The sequence below is a fragment of the Mastigoproctus giganteus genome, chromosome 7 (genome assembly GCF_048544385.1).
Source record: "Mastigoproctus giganteus isolate SK-2022 chromosome 7, ASM4854438v1, whole genome shotgun sequence".
NCBI classification, from domain to species: domain Eukaryota; kingdom Metazoa; phylum Arthropoda; class Arachnida; order Uropygi; family Thelyphonidae; genus Mastigoproctus; species Mastigoproctus giganteus.
The window spans coordinates 71,979,779-71,999,569 of record NC_143581.1 but is presented as its reverse complement, the minus strand read 5'-3'; the positions used below and the strand labels follow the sequence as shown (position 1 = coordinate 71,999,569).

Below are 19,791 nucleotides of genomic sequence, written 5' to 3'. Positions count from 1 at the left end.
AGGCTGCTAAAACAGCTCATGGATTTATATATATTTATATATATAAATCCATGAGATTTAAATGATATTTATATTATATGAATGATATGCAGGGATTTTGACAACAGAGACATGGTTAAGTCACATCCTGGGCACTGAATACTCATACTTCCTAAAGTGAGACTTCTGGGTCTGGAAGTTACTTTACGAAGAATGTGGATCTGTTGAAATGGGTGCAAAGAAGAGTAACAATATTTTTGAGGGGCACAAAAGGGTACTCTTAGCAAGAAAGAATTGAGTTCTGTAAGTTGAAGCACTTGGAAACTAGGCATCTGTGAGGACACCTGATTGAATTAAGGCTTTAAATAAACAAAACAAATGAAATCAAATGAAGTGATTTTAAATGTAATGAGTGAATGAAATGCTGATGGTATCCTAACACTTTCTCAAATAGCATATGTACAAGGGGACATAAAATGATAATGAAAAAAGCTGATTGTAGGATGAATGTGTAAAGATTTGATTAGTTACTCAGAGAATAACTGATTGTTGGAATACTATAACATCTGATGTTTTGGAAGAGAACAGCATGAATAAAATTAAAGGACTGGAAAAATTATTAGACAAACAAAGTCAAATGAAGTGGTTAGTGTTTATTTTATTTATTTATATTTTTGCATTGTGAATAAGCTTGCTTCCGTGCATCATTTTGGCAATATTAATATTAATAGAGGTAGTACATTGATATCTTGGTGTCCAAAATCTGGACATTTATAGATTCGAGCTTTTTTTTTGGTTTTTTTTTTTTTGTGAAACAGTCATTTCACTTCAATGCAAAATATGCTCTCCAAAGTGCTATTGTATGACTAATTGTCAAATTAAACATATATTAAAGTTAAATAATATTTAATTTCAAACTTCTGAAAACTCCCTTTTGCAGTTTTGAATGTATGTATTCATGTTTGGTGGCTAGCAAACATTTAGCTGTTGTAAGTAAACATGCTATGGTCTTACCAACTCGTAATGGAAAGCCTGCAGGCTGCCAAGTCCACAATTTGCCAAATTTATTTCTAAAGCCATACACTTGTGCTGTGATTATATTAAATACTTTAGGTTTTGACCAGAGCTTTTTTTTTTGTAAAATATAAACTTCCAGGTGGCAAGAAAGTTCTACCCCCCCCCCAGGAAACAGGGGTTAAAGGGTCCTCTGTGGGAAAATTTTTAGAGAAAATCACAGTGCCAAATTTTCAAATTTGAAGGTTTTTACAATGTCTTAAACAGTTAGTTTTGAATACATTTTTTTTTCTGAGATCTCAAATGAAAAAATTATTTTATCATTTTGGCCACTTGTTACTTTTGCTGCTTGCCCTGTACTCCCACTTCTTTTTTGTAAAGTGTGTTTAATAATGTCACTTTTTCCTTTACTTCACACTTCAATAATATCACACTTAACACAATAAACAGTAAGCATTCCCATACTCCAGTTATGCTTTTAAATAATGGCATCATAAGTGCTAAGTTGACATTTCAAATTACAAAAGTATATTAAATTGGAAAAAACTAATTTAATAGATATTATTTATATAAAGATTTATATTTTTATAAAGGTGACAAAGTCAAGCTGTGCATTGAGCTTAACTCTCCAACAATGCACAACATCCCAACAACATTAATAATATTAAATAATTTTTAGTTTAAATAAATTTTTTTGGTTAAATATATGATTTTTTTTATTTTTATTCTTTATAACTTCCAGAACACTGTTTCAGCAGGAAAAAAAAAGTGCTGGGTTTTAACACTTCACTGAATTAGATCAGCATATAGTCATCAAGCTGTCATTAATGTTGGCTGTTGTTCTTGAGTAATATAAACAGACAAAAATATGCATATTGTGTGAGATCAAGCTCATATGCTACCACAAAGAAATTCATAGTCCATTGTTATATTCTAACTGCGATAAAATAGTCTGAATGATACAAACTGCAAGCGCTTTTGGCCTCAGCCATTCACATGAATGGAGATGGAAATGTACTTACCAAGAAAAACAGAATCTACTAATGCCTGCTATCAGTTTTGTGAGAACCCTAAGTAGTTGTGTTTTGATGATGGCCATGCTTTTTTTTTATTCTTCAGCATCAGATGAAGATTCTTGGTAAATACAAAGTGGGTTTCAATAATTAAGATTTTGCTGTTAACAGCCAACCATATTGCTCTTTGGCAGATCAAGCTGTAGTTCACATTCAACTTTTTTTTTTAACTTCATATGAACACAGCTATAAGTTGTGTGCATGTGCATGCTAATTTATTGTTAAATTTTGCATGAGCATTGCAAGATGATCAGTTTGTCATTTATCAGCCTCGATGACATTCATAATGCACTTCTGTACTCATCTCTCAATTAAAAGGAAAGGTGGGGAAGGGCAGTGTTTTAATATTAGTATATGCCATATGGTGCAAGGAAGCCCTGTGCTTTTGCTGTACTAGCCAAAAAAAAAAAAAAAAAAGAAAAAATAATAATAATTAATAACCACCAAATTAATTCTCTTTTCACCCAGGTATGTATCAGGCTAAGTTTTGAATTTCCCCAAGCTATCAGCCACAACTACTCTTGAAGGCAACTTATTCCAATAATTAACAACTTGCTAGCTAAAAGAAAACTTCTTACAATGTAGCCTCTCTCCATAATTTGAATTTATAACCTTAGTTCCGGGATCATTTACAACAGTGAAAATTTTCTCATTTATTTTACTTTTATCTCTCAGAGGTGAAAGTAAAATGAACACCTCAATGTCAATGTGAACTTTAACATCCTCACTGTAAACAACTCAATGTCAATCTTAATCAAATCTCCTCTTAGGTGTCTAGTTTCCCAGTTCTGCAGCCCACATATTCAAAGTTTTTCCTCATATTGGCACCCTTTTTTCCAATCTCACTAAGCATGTTGCCCATCTTTGAACACTTTCAAGAAGTGCAATGTCTTTTTTCTTTTTCTTTTTAGGTGCAGTCACCATACCCAGACACATTTCAAGTCAGGTCTTACAACTGCCTTATACAGAGCTTGCAGAGATAGGGAGGTATTATGCCCCTCCCATCTCTACAGGAAATTGTTTGAAAATCATAGAAAGGGCATCATGGGCTCCTCCTTTACCACTTGAACTTCATGTCTGTATCATAACTCCCAAATCTCTTTCTTCCTCTACTGTTTTCAGTTCAACCTCACAAGTGAGTAAATTATTTTGGGGTTGCAATTACCCAAGTGTAAGACCTTACATTTTGCAGTATTAAAAGATTGCTGTCACTTTTCTGACCATTTCTTTAATCCATCAAAGTTGTCATGAAGAAGTTGAGCTTGATACTCATCATTAACTACTCTACCATTTTAATACAGTCAAAGCTCTATATAATGATCCTCCAGGGTAATGAGAACACAGTCATTATATTGGAAGGGTGGTATATCGATTGTTCATAAAACAGCATTAGGTTAATGAGAAATTGGCTGGAACCAACCATATTGGATGTTAAAAATAGGGATGCTATTAAGAGCTTCAACTGTATCATCTGTAAATTTTTTTGAAAATTTTGTAAATTCTGTAAATTAAGAAAATCAAAAACAAGCGTACCTTTGGCTGATACTTAAAATTTTGACTCCATTGACAATTTAGTAGACAATTACCCTGTACTGTACTGTTGGGTGATTGTGATCTTGAATAATAAAGAATAACAAAGTTAATTAATTAAAAGAATAACCAGGTTGGGTACCTTGAAAACTGCAATTTTCATGTACAACTATGTCTTACATGTATTGAAATTGGTCCATAACCAAATAACATCCAGTCAACAGTGATCCTGTGGTCAGAAACATTTTGCTGATGTGAGAGTCAATAGAGATGTGAAGAAAAGTGGAGGGTACAGAAAGACTACAGTCTGTCAAACAGCAACCCAGTATGACAGTGGTAACCAAAGACATTTCAGAACAAAACTCACACTTACAGATATCACAGCTGAAGACCTCAACCAGGTTCCATTCACATCAACCAAAGGACATAGTTACAACAGCCTCAGGAACACAAACACTGAACAGTTGATAATTGGAAAAGCAATGCTTGGTCTGTTGAATCCAAACTTCCGATGCAGATAGAAGGACCAATCAGAACATGGTAAAAACAGGAGGAATCATAGCAGGATAGCATGGACCTATCCTGCTATGTGTCAACAATGCAGGCTGGTGGTTGTGGCAGTGTAATGGCACAAGGAGTGCTTTTGTGGTGCACACTGGGCCTTCCTTGATACTAGTGGAGCAACTTTTGGATGCCACAGGTTATCTGGAATCATTTCCAACTAGGCACATCCTTGAATGGCTGGAGCATATCTATCCATGAATGGGTTCTTCCAAAAGGGATAATGTGTCACAAACAAGACCAGAACTGGTTCTGAATAATGCCCACTGTAGTGGCTTCCTTAGCATGTGGCCAATAGAAACCTTTTCACAAAGGTTTATATTAGTCACACATTAAGATTACTTACTGTTCATTTTAAAATTGTATGTTTTGCAATTAGAAACACCTCATAATGACAAATGTCAACCACCTCATTCCACTTCATGACCCCAGTGTCATCACTATGCATAGTATATGAAATTTAAGGAGTGAGTGCAAGGAACATGTTAGATAGCTCTTCAAAAGTCTATTATCTCATAACAACGCACATACGGGATATTTTTACAACACTTAACTGATGTTTCCTCTAGGCTTATGCATCTTACAAGGCAAAACTGATTACTTTTGTCACATCACACCAGTCTTTGTGGCATTAGAGATGAGATCTATTTAATGTATATTATGTTTGTACAGGTGTGTGTTCACAAGTCAATTTACATATTGTAAGAGCAGACAGGTATATAATAATTCTCAGGGATGGGATTGGCTAATTGCAACTGAAAGAGCATTTAAGAATTCCTGATAGTATTCAAACTTGGACCACTCAAAAACAAGTGATATGGAAAACCTATTATAATGTAAACAAATGTCTGAATGTGCATGTTCAGATGCATGGCCACATGTATTTTATTAAAATATAAGTTGTTATGCTAAGCTCAAGAAATATCACTGGCTGATAAAACGAAAAATAAAATCTGGCTGAACCTCAAGTTTTGTTGCTCCTGCAGAATGACTATCTGCACAGCACTTAAAATCTTAGGGAGCACATTGCTTGCTTGCTCAATATAAATAAACTATACTATCACCAATGAAAACAATTAGTCTCAAAAATTAATTATTTACAAAGCATGTGAAATAACATTCTACTAAACTATCGTAAGGAAATGAAAAAAATGTGTATTTGTGTGCATGTATTCACATGCACCCACGAACTATGTGTAAAAGACACATAGTTCATGGAATAAAATAAAATTATTATAAAATGAAGATGCAGATATGTTAGTTACCATTTTCAGTTTTTGAAGATCTGTCTTGACTAATTGACCTTGCTAAAGTTGAATCAGAAGAAGCAGGTGAGGAAGAATTAGAAGATGCTAACATATTACGAGCTTCTTCCAAACTGGTAAGAGTCAGAAAAACCTGTAAAAGTTCAAAAATACAGCAGCACATATTTATTATTAGAATGACATAATACAGTACTCTGGTGAAATAAAATTAACGTGATTCATTTATTATGTATTACTTGGGCATTCATTTCATTCTGATGGGGAACTGTATTACATCACTCATCCAAAGAGGATGAAACATATAGTGTTCAACTAATTTTCCCAAAGATAGCAAGCTGTTCTATATTTCTGAGCTCCTTAAAGAAAAACTGAACTTTATATTCCTACTAATATGACAGGCATTATTGAAAAATTTAAATTGGCTCAAAGAGTAATAACAACATATTCTGAAGGCTGTCACTAACTGAATAACTTTTATTCCAACAATTTCTTCCTCATAAAAATTAGACAGGTATACAATAGGTCAATGAAAACTATTGAAATACACAGAATTTAAGAAATCCTATCCTTTCATTTCTATTCCCATAATAAAAAAGGAACTTTATTTATTTATTTTTAACATATGAATAGTCAGTCACCATACACACATTACACTAAACATTTAATGATGAAAGTTTATAGTGGAGAATGCAAAGTCATTACAATAGGTCTCATAGCAGATGGTAGATCTCGACATGAAATGTCTCTATGTTACTAAAATTTGAAAAAGCAGATTTCTAAGAACTGTTTTATCAAGACAAACAAATTATAAATATAGGTTTTTGTTATGTTCCCATTATTTTTCTAAAATTTTTCAGTGTGAATATTTAATCCTGGAATTCCCTGTTTGGCCTAAAATCTAACTCTTATAACTCACTTCTCTATTTTCTTGTAGAGATTTATGTGGTATTCTAATGAGTGAAATTAACCACTCCAGAATAAATTAATTTATAATTATTATTTACATGCAGCTCAACTGTATTCATTCTCTTTGTTTACATAATATTGATTTACATAGCATGCAAAAGATTGATATTATGATAGTATATCAACTAGTTCTACTAATTACAATTCTCTGCCATTAATTATAATTATTATTTAAGCTTATAATATTGATGTCACCTATCTTGATAGTTATTCCAGCAGCATATTTAGCACTGTGCATTCTGGTTCCCTGAGAGATTCAGGAGACTTAGTTAACCCCAGCTGGTATGCATCTCAAGTGCTTTGTATAATTTATACACCTTATTTAGCACAGTCCCAAATTAGCATTAACAGAGAAAGCAAGAAAACAAGCATATTTAGCATAAGCCAAAAAAAAAAAAAAAAAAGTTCAGCCTTGAATTTATTTAAGCTGTCAACTTTCATAACGGCAGATGGAAGTTTGTTCCAGCAAACTTCCGTCAATCACCTGCTGGCTAAAGACAAATTTCTGCACATTTATTCTACAGCCGTCTTTTCTCAATTTGAATTTATGTCCCCTCAGGTGCAGAATATGAGCAAGAGGAAGAATCCCATCAGCATTTAGCTTGTTCAAACCATTCAAAACCTTATACACCTCAATCAGTTTGCAGGTACCTAGTCTCCAGAAGGCTGTAATTTGTAGAACTTAAGCCTATCTTCATAACAGCAACCTTTTGTTTCACTTACTAATCTCGTTGCCCTTCTCTGTACTCATTCTAGTAGCGCAACATCTTTCCTAAAATGAGGCCTCCAGCCATGTATACAGTATTCAAGGTGTGGCCTGACCATTGCCTTATACAAGAGGATAATCACCCCCTTATACCTGCTAGCAAAATTCCTATATATCATTGACAAGACCCCTTGCAGCCTGTCTGCACTGCTCAGAAAACTTCAAATCTGACTGCACAGTTACCAACAGGTTTTTTTCATTCTCCACTACCCTGAGTGTAGTACTGCACAGTTGGTATGTTACTCTGCGCTTACTGCTATCCATATGCAGTACTTTGCATTTGTCAATGTTAAACTTCAGTTGCCACCTCTTAGCCTATCTGCTTAACTTTTCCAGATCCTGTTGTAGTAGAGTACTGTCCTTAACAACCCTGCCAACCTTTGTGTCATCTGTAAACTTGGACATAAAGCCTGATATACCTTCATCAATATCATTGATAAATACATAAAACAACGAGTACAACACGAACCCCTGGGGAACTCCACTAATAATACTAGTCCATGAAAAGCAGTATCCATTGATTACCAATCTCTGTCTTCTCCCACTGAACTATCCTTTTATCCATTGTAGCAAATTGCCCTTAACATCATACTGCTCCAACTTGTACAGTTGTCTTCCATGTGCAATAGTATCAAAAGCTTGCCTAAAATCCAAGTATATGATATAAAAATTTTTTTTTGCATCCAGTTCCTTTGTGACCACATCATAGTATCCAAACAAATTGGTCACACGTCATTCCCCTTAACAAACCCATGCTGTCTGAACTATAACTTCAGTCTTGTCTACATGATCCTGCTTCTTTAACCAGTGACTCCATTATTTTCCCAGGAATAGAAGTTAAGCTAATAGGTCTTTAATTACTGGTTACTTGTGTCACCTTTCTATCCCCTGTTGTGAACTGGTGATACATTTGCACACCTCCAGTCCATGGGGACCTCCCCTGAGTCCAAGGAAACTCTTATAATTATGGCTAAGGGTTTGCTTGCTTCCTTTGCTGCCCCCTTTAATATAACTGGATGATCCCAACCACCCAAGGTGCCTTCCTTATGTTTACCTTCAACCATTTCTCCTCCACTTTGCTCTCAGTTATTACAAAATCACTTAGCTCCCTGTTAGAGTTTGATAAACTTCTGGCATTCTCCTCATTGAATAACTCTTCATGTGTGAATGTAGATGCAAAATATTCATTTAGTTTGTTAACTTCCTGAGCAGGATCATCAACTGTTGAAACATCAATATCAAATGGACCAATCTGATTGGTCCATTTGATATTGATGGTTCAATATTCTTCATCTGCAATGCAATATTCTTCTCTGCCATGAGTCATTACTTCATTTGACATCCATTTAGGTCTAAAATAATTCCTTGAATGCTTTCCATTTAGAATTTGCTCTTGGTAACATCATCAGTTGGTAATACTGTATAGAATTTAAAAAATCTCTGAGACCACTGTAGTCACCCTTTACAAAATCAAAAACCCTTCCCTTTATGATGGTAGTTATATCTTCAAGATGGTAGATGTAACTACCATCTAACGTAGATGGCAGTTACATCCTCAAGTAAATCCCACATCAGTACACTGTGATCACTGTCACCTAGTGGTTCCTTATCTGCAAATTCTTAATGCATGAATAATCACTGCTGATAATCAGATCAAGAGTATTACTCCCTCTGGTTGCCTATCAAACATGCTGCTGTAGAAAACAATCATCCAATAAATCCACAAAAGTCTGGCCAGTGTTTTAGTGAACAACCCACAAGTTTCCGTCTCTATCTGGGAAGTTAAAATCCCCATTATAAGAAGATCTGTTTTACTGGCCCACTCTATTTCTCTGTAGAATTGTTTGTTGTACTCATCAGAGTCATTAGGCCTATAACACACTCCTACTCTCAACTTTGCTTTCCCAGTGCTTATGTCATGCCAAACTGACTCAACACTGCACTGTCCATCCTTGTCAACTGGATGCACGTCCTTAGATTTTGTGTTTCATAATTAGCATCACAACCCCTCCTCCCTTTCTATCCTATCTATCCTTTCTGTACACATTGTACTCCCCAAATTCTAATTCTGCATTCCTTATCTCTGTGTGACACCATGTCTCTGATATCCCAACAATATCTGCCTTGATAGACAACTCATTATGATACTTGTTTGTTAGGAAGCCATATTGCTGGCTCTCTACTAACAGGATGAACTATAAAAAAGTGAGGAGTGGCCACTGGGCCTAGGCTCTAGTTGGTTTCTCCACAAGCCTCATACAAGAATATTTGCTGATGTCAATTGAGGCAGTGGAAGGCAAGTTGGAAAACTGCTAGCTTGGGGGGATAGATGGACTAATAGATTAACAGTAGCCACAGGTCGTGAGTAGTGAAAGTGATTCTTGCACTGCTTCTATTGGAATGTGCAGTTTGGAAAGTAGTGTTAAGGATTTCAAGCCCTGCTGTGGGCGTTACAGAACAATAAAATACATGACCATTGTTAGGAGAAGTAGTTTAACTAAGAGATACAGATACAGGTGTTCGTGTATACTAATGCTAGTTGCATTGTAAATAAATTTGATGGATTTAAAGTACTGATTAATTCATCAAGTGCAGACACTGTAAGGATACTGGAGACATGGTGTCACTTAGACATAAGCATTGCTGAATTTGAATTTGAGCAATACAATGTGTACAGAAAGGACAGACAAGACAGGAGTGAGGAGGAAGTGTTATGCTCTTCGTTAAGAAGCATATTCAATCTAAGGCAGTGAATCCAGTTGACATAGGTGGCCAGCAATTTTGAGTCAGTTTGTTGTGACATAAGCACAGGGAAACTGAAAATGACAGTTGGAGTGTGTTATAACACCCAACGACTGTGATGAGTATTAAAAAACTATATAGAGAAATAGAGTGGCTGCCAGTAAATCAAAATGTCTTATAATGGGGAATTTTAACTTTCCAGATACAATATTCACTGGAATTTGTGGTTGATCACTCACACACTAGCAAGACTTTTGTGAATTTATTGAATGACTGGTTTCAGCGAGAGGTAGTAGTACACCCGATCTGTTTATCAGCAGCAATTCTTCATGCATTAAGAATCTGCAGGAAAAAATTCCACTAGGTGGCAGTGATCACAGTGTACTGATGTGGAATTTACTTAAAGACATTCTGAACTACTGTGGAGGGCAAAGGGAAAGGCTTTTGCTTTCATCACGATGACTTCAGTGGTCTCAGACGGTTTTTAAATTAAATGCAGTAGAACCAACTGATCATGTTACCAACAGAAAATTCTAAATGGGAAGCATTTAGGGAAATAATCATAGAAGCTACTATGCTTTTCATACCAACTAAGAAATACTGTTCAAGACCTAAATGGATGTCAGATGAACTGATGAGACTTTATGGCAGAGAAGAAAAATGTTTGGGGCACATATAAATTATCAGGTGATACACATATAAATTATCAGGTAGATATAAACTAGTTTGTAATCAAGTCACAAAGTAGGTTAGGCAAGCTGAGGCAGATTACGAAAAATCTCTGGCAAAGAATGCAAAGAAGAGAAAAAAAGATTTCATTGTTATATTAACAGTTGAATCACACTGGGCCACTTGATGTCAATGGTTTAACATTGACAGAAGTGGAATAGAAAGTAATGTAGTTAAACATAAAAAAGACATGGATAGGATTTATCCAATTGTATTAAGAGAGGCAGCAAAGGAAGTAAGCAAACCTTTAGCCATAATTATGAGTTCATCCTTGGATTCGGGAGAGGTTCCTAAGGACTGGAGATGTGCAAATGTATCCCCAATTTACAAAGGGTGGATCAAAAGGTGATATGAACAATTACAGACCTGTTAGCTTAACGTCTGTTTCAAGGAAAATAACGGAGTCATTGGTTAAAGAAATAATGCAGGACCATCTAGATAGAAATGCAATTATACTGCAGTCACAGCATGGATTTATGAAGGGGCAGTCTTGTCTGACCCATTTGGTCTGATACTATTTGGTCTGATAACATTTGGTCTGCTACTATAATACAATCACAAAGGATTGGTTGCAAGAAAATAATTTTGATATCATATACTTGGATTCAGGAAAGCTTTTGATACTTTTGCACATAAAAGATTGCTTTACAAAGCGAAGAAACATGTCATTAAGTGAAAGTTACTGCTATGGATAAAGGATTGGTTGAGTAGGAGAGGACAGAGAGTGGTTATCATTGTCAGGGCCTCTGAAAGGAATTTTATCAGGGGGATACAAAGTTCTTTCGGGCCCCCTTCCCTTCTCCATTAGTCATCCTGTTTTTTCCACTATGGTTTTATGCCATGAGCTATAGCGTGTAAGGTCAAAAAGGGTATGGAAGATGAGAGAGGGGTGGAATGGAGCCCTCTATTGATTTTCTGCATTTGGGGCCTTATGCTCCTATACTCAATCCATAATAAATATAAATAAAATAAAATGGCGAAGGTAAAGAAAGCCTGCACGAGAAGCATGCAAAAGTTCGATGAAATTTACCGGTAAAAGTACTTTGTTGTAACGGCATTTGTATTGTTGCTCGCTCGGTAAACAGACGGTGGGTGTTATTAGTCAGGAGTAGAAATTGAATCCCATGGGAGATTGAAACCCTCCCAAAGTGGAGGGGGTAACCTGACCTTTTTTTTTTTCTTTAGAATCACTGGTGGATTAGTGGATAAAGCGTTTATTAAGAAGAAAAAAAAAGGGCAAAGGAAGCCCACACAAGAAGCATGTCAATTTTCAAAAAAGTTTACCGGTGAAACTACATCACAAACATTTTTTGCAATGCCAGAACTTCCAATATGACTCTGTTCATGATTCAATTAGTTAATTAAATTAGTGATTCTAAAGAAAAAAGGAAGTTACCCCCCTCCACTTTGGGAGGGTTTCAAGCTCCTGTGGGATTCAACTTCTACTCCAGACCGATAACACCCACCGTCTGTTTACCGAGCGAGCAACAATACAAATGCCGTTACGGCAAAGTACTTTTACTGGTAAATTTCATCGAACTTTTGAGTGCTTCTCGTGCAGGCTTTCTTTACCTTTCTCTCTCTTTCTTTAGAGAGAAGAAAGCACATTTGATTTGAACATCTTTGTTTATGCTACAATAAAGATAAGGAGAAACAATTCGCATTCAAACATCCTTTTATACTGCAATGCAGATGAGATCATCAGCAGACATAATATTAGAAAAAAGTAAAAAAAAAAAGGTAGATAGGCTTAGTATTTACTTTAAAAAAAGAGCTTTCCTGGCCTTTTTTTTTTGAAAAATTTTGAATCACAGCATGAAAATTAATTGTTCTGGCAATGTTTGATTCAATACTCAACCTGGCCAAATCCACAAGATGTTTCTGAGACTTTGTAGACCTTAAATAATTCTTAATTAGCTTGAGTTTGCTAAATTACCTCTCTGCAGAAGCTACTGTTGCTGGAATTGTTAATAGTATTCTTAAGCTAACACAAACATTTGGAAACAGGTCACCAAGTCTGTACTCTGTTAACAAGTTCAACAGATCTAATGGCTTTGTGCATTTTATAAAATTTGCTTTATGTACTGAGGGTAAATGTTGCATTTCTTTTCCAAAATCATCACCATTAAGGTCAGCAGGATATTGCTCTGATGAAGCTTTTCTCTCCACATCACTTTCAAACATGGTGAGATATTTCCACAAGAAATCAAATTTTTCAGCATTGAAGCGGACAGTTAATCCTGCTATAACACTGTCTACCAAAACGTAAAACACACACTTTCTGAAGTAGGCTTCTTCCGGTGTATCATCTGTGTCATTCATTTCCTCCAAGTTAGCATCAGATGTGCTGTTATCATGCGGCCTTGCCCTCTTGCGAATTCTTGGCTTCATTCCACATGCATTTCCAGTTGTTTCGAAGTTTTGTCGGATATATGAGGAGAGTTTCTATGTTTGCTACTTCAACATCTAGTGTGGCATCTCTAGCTTGGATAACCTTGTTGCAAATATCTATACCAGCTAATATTTTGTACCACACAGCTGACATTAACACACAAGCAAAAGATGTCATATATAATAAAACTCCATGGACTTCATTTCTTGTTTTGGCCATCAAGTTTAGTTCGGAGTCTTCCAAGTGATAATTTAATGCCAGGCAAGTGAGCTGCAAAAGGCTTTACACATTCAACATGATCTGACCATCTTGTTTCAGATGTACCAAGAAGAGAACAACCAATACGGTTTTGTAGTAATTCCCACTGCTTAGGACTGGAACTGAACAGGTGATACACAGTTTGAATTGTTCCGAAAAAGGTTACTGCTTCAGGTATGCATTCAGCAGCATCATTTCCACATAAGTTGAGTGTGTGACAATCGCAAGGTAAAAAAATTGCTGTTGAACATCGTTCTTGTATTTTTGCTTGTGCACTTGTATTTTCCAGCCATATTTGCCCCATTATCATAGGCTTGAGCTCTACAATCACTGAGAGGAATGGCATGTTCTTTCAATGTATCAGTTATAAACTGAGAAATTTCTTCCCCTATTTTGTTGCTACAATCTGCAAAGTTGAAAAATCTTTCTTGAATCTCATACTGCATTTCTTTTAAAAGTACATATCTCAAAAGAAATGTTGTTTGTTCAATATGGGAGGAATTTGGCATGGCAGCTACTATTACTGCAAAGTACTTTGCAGATTGCTTCTCCAGCAAAATGTATTGTTTCACAAGATTCGAGCATTCTGCAATACATTCATTTTGTGAGTCAGGGGACAGATAATGAACCTGAAGCCACACTCCTTTTCTGTGACTCATCTACACTTAGCACATGTTCCTGAAGGATGGGGTCCCACCTGGAGAGCAGTTCAATGAGTCCTAAAAAGTGTCCACTGTTTGAATCACCAATTCGATGGGATGAACCAGTAAATGCCAGACCACGTTCTCCCAAGAAGAGTACAACATCGATGATGCACTTTAAAAGATTGTACCATTTCACAGCTTCAGTTTTGATTGACACTTCTAAGATGGTGTCAACTTCTGCCCCAGACAGCAGGTGCCTTTCTAGTTCTCGCTAAGCTAGGTAACATTCTCTGTGACTATTGCCTTTTTCATGTTTTGGGATCCTGTAAGAAAGTTTCCACCACTTCCCATTAGAATCCCAGCCTTCAGCAGATACCAGTGCAGATTTAGACACAGAAGTGCTAGTCTTGAGACTATTGACTGTCTTGTGCCAAAATAATCGACATGGAAAGCAATATAATGCTTGTTTCTGTTGACTCCAGACAAGCCAGTCTCTTACATATAGTTCTCAATTAGCGCTTTGAAATTTCAGTATGCTTTCTGGGAAAACTTGATTGCAGGCATCTTTTGGGAATGTTTTAGGTAGAGGAATGTGACCATTCATAACATACTTTTCTATTTCCTTTTGAGATGGAAACTCAGTTGTGATACATCCAATGCCAAGGCCTACATTATGATTACTCCTCTCGTTTTCCAAATTCACTTCCACATGCGCCTGTATGTCTGTTTCTTTCTGTTTTCCATTTTCATTTTCTGCATCTGCCCCTACATCAAAATCCTGTGCATGATTACCCAAATCAACTGTTCCTTGTTTGGGATGAGATTTCCAACAGTTTCTTCTTGCTTCAGTTCTATAGGTGAATTCAATGAAAACTTTTTTGAAGCCACACTTAATCCAATTTGAAAGAGCGTTTGTTGACCCCTTTTTTTAATTTTCCACTTGTTCTTTCTTGTGTTTTCTTTTCTGGGCTCCTGATTTGTGAGAATACATTTTGGAGAGATATTTATCATTTATACTTTTATATCGAAAAAAGGAAAAAAAAAGACAATAAGACAAAAAATATTATATGCTAATAATTTAGTAGTGGTAGTAGAAGTAGTGGTAGCAGTGGTAGTAGACTAGTATTAATAGTAGTAGTACTGCTATAATTAAAGTAACGTACATTGTCATTTAAGAGAACATGCTACTACAGCTAAGTTCAAGCAATATCGACATCCACCAGCCAACAATAAAAGCCATTCCGATTTTTAATACTGTATATTAATATACACATTATCTTTTCATGATTCATATACAAATTCATATTTTCATGATTCATATACAAATTCATATTTTCATGATTCATATACTAATCAAGTTTCTTTGTAGCATAAAATCATTGGCTTATCAGAATGTACAATATGTGATGCCTGATCTTTTGAATAGGATTAGACAAGCTGGTGATCATGGTTATCATCATTAGGCCACAAAAGTTCTATAGATAAGCTATGAACTGTTGCAATGATGGCTAATATAGGTTACAGTTAATACTTTGGCTCCCGGGCTCCCTTTTGGACCCCGAGCCTGGGTACGATGTACCCCCTGTGTCCTCTAACATAGGCTCTGATCATTGGTAACTGCTCTTTGTGAGCTAAAGTTTTAATTGGAGTCCCCAAGGTTTCAGTGCTGGGCCCATTGTTGTTTCCAATATTTATTAATGATACTGGTGAAGGTATATTAGTTTTAATGTCTAAGTTTGCTGATGATAAATAGGTTGGCAGGGTTTTTAATGTCAGTACGCTGCTACAACAGGATCTAGAAAAGTTGGGCAGATGAGCTGAGAGGTGGCAACTGAAGTTTAAAATTGACAAATGCAAATACTGCATGGATAGCAGTAACTCCAGAGTAACGTACCAGCTGTAAGGTACTACAATCAGGGTAATGGAGAGTGAAAAAAACCTGGGGGTAATTGTGCAGTCAAATATGAAGTTCTCTGAACAGTGCAGATAGGCTGCCAGGACAGTTCTTGTGGTTTTGTCAATGATATAGAGGAATTTTTCTAGCAGGGATAAGGGTAGTTTTTTTTTTTTTTTTTTTTTTTGCTGATGCTCTATAAGCTTGCTTTCTTGCATCAATCATCATTACTAATACTAAGCCTACCTTAGGAGATGTGCTCGTCTTCTCCTGGTTAGATAGCCACAGATCCTTTATTAATATTAAAAAATCTGGTGTACAGTTACAATTAACTCTATTGTAATGGTAGTATGCTTAAAAATAAAGTACCAAGTTAATGGCAGAAAAACATATACATTTTCATTTGACTCACCTTCATATTATTCATAGCAGTGCCTTTCAATCTTTTTTTTTAAATTAAGATTAATTTTTATATTTAAGTTTACTCAAAATTCCACCTTTAAAAAATGAAATAACAACACATAATAATAATATTGTTATTTATTAAATAACCATGACTAATACAGAAAAGAATAAATATAAACAAGCTCAATGAGATGGCTGTGGCTGCACATTATTCACCACAACGTTTATATCTGGGATGTAGTTAGAGATGCTAATCTTATTCTGTCCATCGAATGACTTTCTCTAAGGTAGGTACAAGATTTGCATTTTATTATTTTCATTTGAGAGAATACAACCTCACACATTTAAGTAGGGATAACCAAAGCATACTTTCCCTTTTAAAGCATACTTTCCCTTTTAAAGATAAAAGAAGGGAGGGGGATAGGCATTTTTGCTTGCTTACGAATTTCCCAAAATTACTGTCTCTTGATATAATTTTGAGCTCAACAGTTTGAAGTTTTAGTATTTCCATGTCCACATTTTTGTTTTGTAAATGAAATGTCTGGGTAAATTTAGTAGCTAAATACAATTGTCTTTTATTTGAATAAATGGATTTGATAAATTAAATGAGAAAGAACTAATCTCATTTTATTCTTTAAAACTGTCATGAAATTCTCATTTAATTCTTTAAAAATGTTGTGAAATTCTTCTCTTAATTTATTCAGGTGTGCCAGAATGTTTTTGGGAGAAAGAGTTCTCTAAATTTAATGTTTCCTATAATTTTTTATAATACTGGAAAGTGTTACAGAAAGTTATTTTGTTGTAATAGTAGTAATAGTGGCATGTGATGCAAGAAAGCAAGTGTATGAACTATGCAGCATCAGCCAAAAAAAAAAAAAAAAATCACACCATTCCCTCCAAATGCCTGTCCAGTTCCTCCTTAAATTTATTCAACCTATCAACTTCCACAACGACAGATGGAAGTTTGTTCCAGCAATTAACCACCCACTGGCTAAAGGCAAATTTCCGCACATCTATTCTACATCTGTCCTCTCTTAATTTGAATTTATGCCCCCTTAGGTTCGTAATCTGAACAAGTGGAAGGATCCCATCAGAATTCAGCGTGCTCAACCCATTCAAGGCCTTATACACCTCAATCAGATCACCGCGCAGGTGACTAGTCTCCAGCCACTGCAATTTGCAGAACTTAAGCCTCTCTTGGTAAGAGGATCCTTTCATTCCCCTCACCAATCTTGTTGCCCTTCTCTGTACACCCTCAAGCAAATCTACATCCTTCCTAAAATGAGGCCTCCAGACCTGTATGCAGTACTCAAGGCCTGGCCTGACCATTACCTTATACAGAGGGACAATCACCTCCTTCTCCCTGCTAGCAAAATTCCTATATATCATTGACAAAACCCCATGACCTGCCCTGGCAGCCTGTCTGCATTGCTCAGAAAACTTCATATCTGACTGCACAATTACTCCCAGGTCTTTTTCATTTTCTACCACCTTAAGTGTAGTACCACACAGTTGGTACGTTTCTCTGGGGTTACTTCTACCCATATGCAGTACTTTGCATTTGTCAAGGTTAAACTTCAGTTGCCACTTCTTAGCCCATCTGCCCAAATTATCTAGATCCTGTTGCAGTAGCACACTGCCATTACTGTCATTAACAACCCTGCCAACCTTGCCTTTGTAATTGAGAAGACCAAAGTTCTAGTTTAACTTTAACAGCATTTATTGAGCTGATCATAAATCAAAACTTTTTCTTTCTTTCCTTGCAGTTTGCAGCTTAATTTGTTTGATTTTGACATTATGTCAGTAAAAAACCCAAAGTCCAATAACCATGAATTATTTGGAAGCTTGTCACAGTCCCCATTCTTGGATTTCAGAACACTGATGGTTTCAGACAATAATTTGAAAAACCTTTCCAAATTTTCACTTCTACTTAAACATCACATGTCACATAGAGAATTAATTCTTCATACAGTTTCATTTTCTTGAAATAAACAAGTAACACTGAAGAGGCCTGCTTGAATTGAATTTACAATCTTGATAATCTACAATACTTGGGACTAGTTTAACACTTTATTTGCCAATATTGCTGATGAGTTATACACTGATAATTAACAAAAAGAGGGAGATCAAAATCATTTCTGCATAACAATACAAATCCTCAACAAACACCAACCATGGAAATTCTCCATTGTGATTGACACTAATTTCTTGGTTGGAATATTTTTCTCTTGTACATACTACCTTTTAAATTCACTGTGGATATCTTCACCTTGTGCTCTTTCTTTCAAGTTTAAAATAGAAAGAAATTCTTTCTTAGTTGCCATGTTTTTGAAAACAATTCTTGTAAAAATTATCAGCTGTGCAGTATCGGCAATGTTGACAGATTTATCAAAGTGAAGTGAAAAATATTGTCTTTCAAACTCATCTCTAGTTGATTACAGATGTTATTCATCAGACATTCTACTTGTCTTGCAATGTATTTGCACTGTAACAAATTCAAGATTGAAGACCTTATTACATCTTTGTTAGTTTTTAAATAAAATGTCTCACGCCACAGCCATTCCTTCCTTGAATAATTCTCCTTCAGTAAATAGATTTTTGATGTGTAACCATCTTTGGCGTCACCTACTAAATTTCAGATGGGTAGTAAAATCAATTTGTCACGATTTTGTGATGCAGAAATGATGTCATTTCCATTTCATGACAAAGAAAAACAGTTGGGAGAGGAGATTGTGCAAAGGATCATGGGAGGTGATCTTGGATGTGCTCAGAGCCGGTGGTAAAACGTTTATGATTTGGAGCATACCATTTAGGTGGCTTTGGGTTAACCATTGCCACCCATGGCAGAAACCTTTTGGTAACTAGAGATGTGGATATCTTGCAAAATTTAAAATAAAGTAAAGCATTTAAAGAAAAGGATCATGGGAGGTGAACTTGGATGTGCTCAGAGTTGGCATAAACCAGCTGGTTGCGGAAAAATGTTTATGGTTTGGAGTATACCACTTAGGTGGCTTTGGGCTAACCATTGCTACCCATGGCAGAAAACTTTTGGTAACCAGAGAAATGGATATCTTGAGGGCAGTGACCTTGGATGTGCTTCAGTCTTACCAGTTGAAGTGTGTATGAATGTAGGCATTACAGTACCTGTCTGTAATGGCAAACAACAAATGATACCTCAGCGAAAGCCCTGACTTTTGTTGTTGGCTTAAAAAAACAAGATTTTTGAGCATTAATACAGGGTGTCCCAAAAGTAGTGAACTCATTTTAGATCGAGACTTTTTTAAAAATTATAGCGATAAACCTTTTATTGTTTTGGTGAAAAATTGGAGTTTTAATATGGATAGGTATAAAAACGAAGAACATGTTAGCACTGTTGAACTGTATTTCACCGACAGGCTTAATATTGTGTAATATCAGCATGTGCACAGGCAAAAATTTAATGTTCACAAAGCTTCCTCAAAACATGTGTTGACCGGTTTTGTGCTTGTGGAAATGCTGGTGACAAACCATGCTCTGGACATTCATGATTTTTAAAGAAAAATTGAAGCAGTTTGTAAATCAGTGTTAAACAGT

General features: G+C 35.7%; 1 protein-coding gene across 5 annotated transcripts in view; it reads right to left on the bottom strand.

The window, feature by feature from the left end:
• LOC150082988 (uncharacterized) overlaps positions 1 to 19,791 on the bottom strand; it is a 1,785,507-nt gene that overhangs the window by 348,593 nt on the left and 1,417,123 nt on the right. For all 5 annotated transcript variants that reach the window (XM_090377722.1, XM_090377724.1, XM_090377725.1 and 2 more), the window contains one exon: positions 5,423 to 5,555. In XM_090377722.1, coding sequence (XP_090233848.1) covers positions 5,423 to 5,555 — 133 coding nt within the window. The remainder of the gene's footprint in view (positions 1 to 5,422; positions 5,556 to 19,791) is intronic.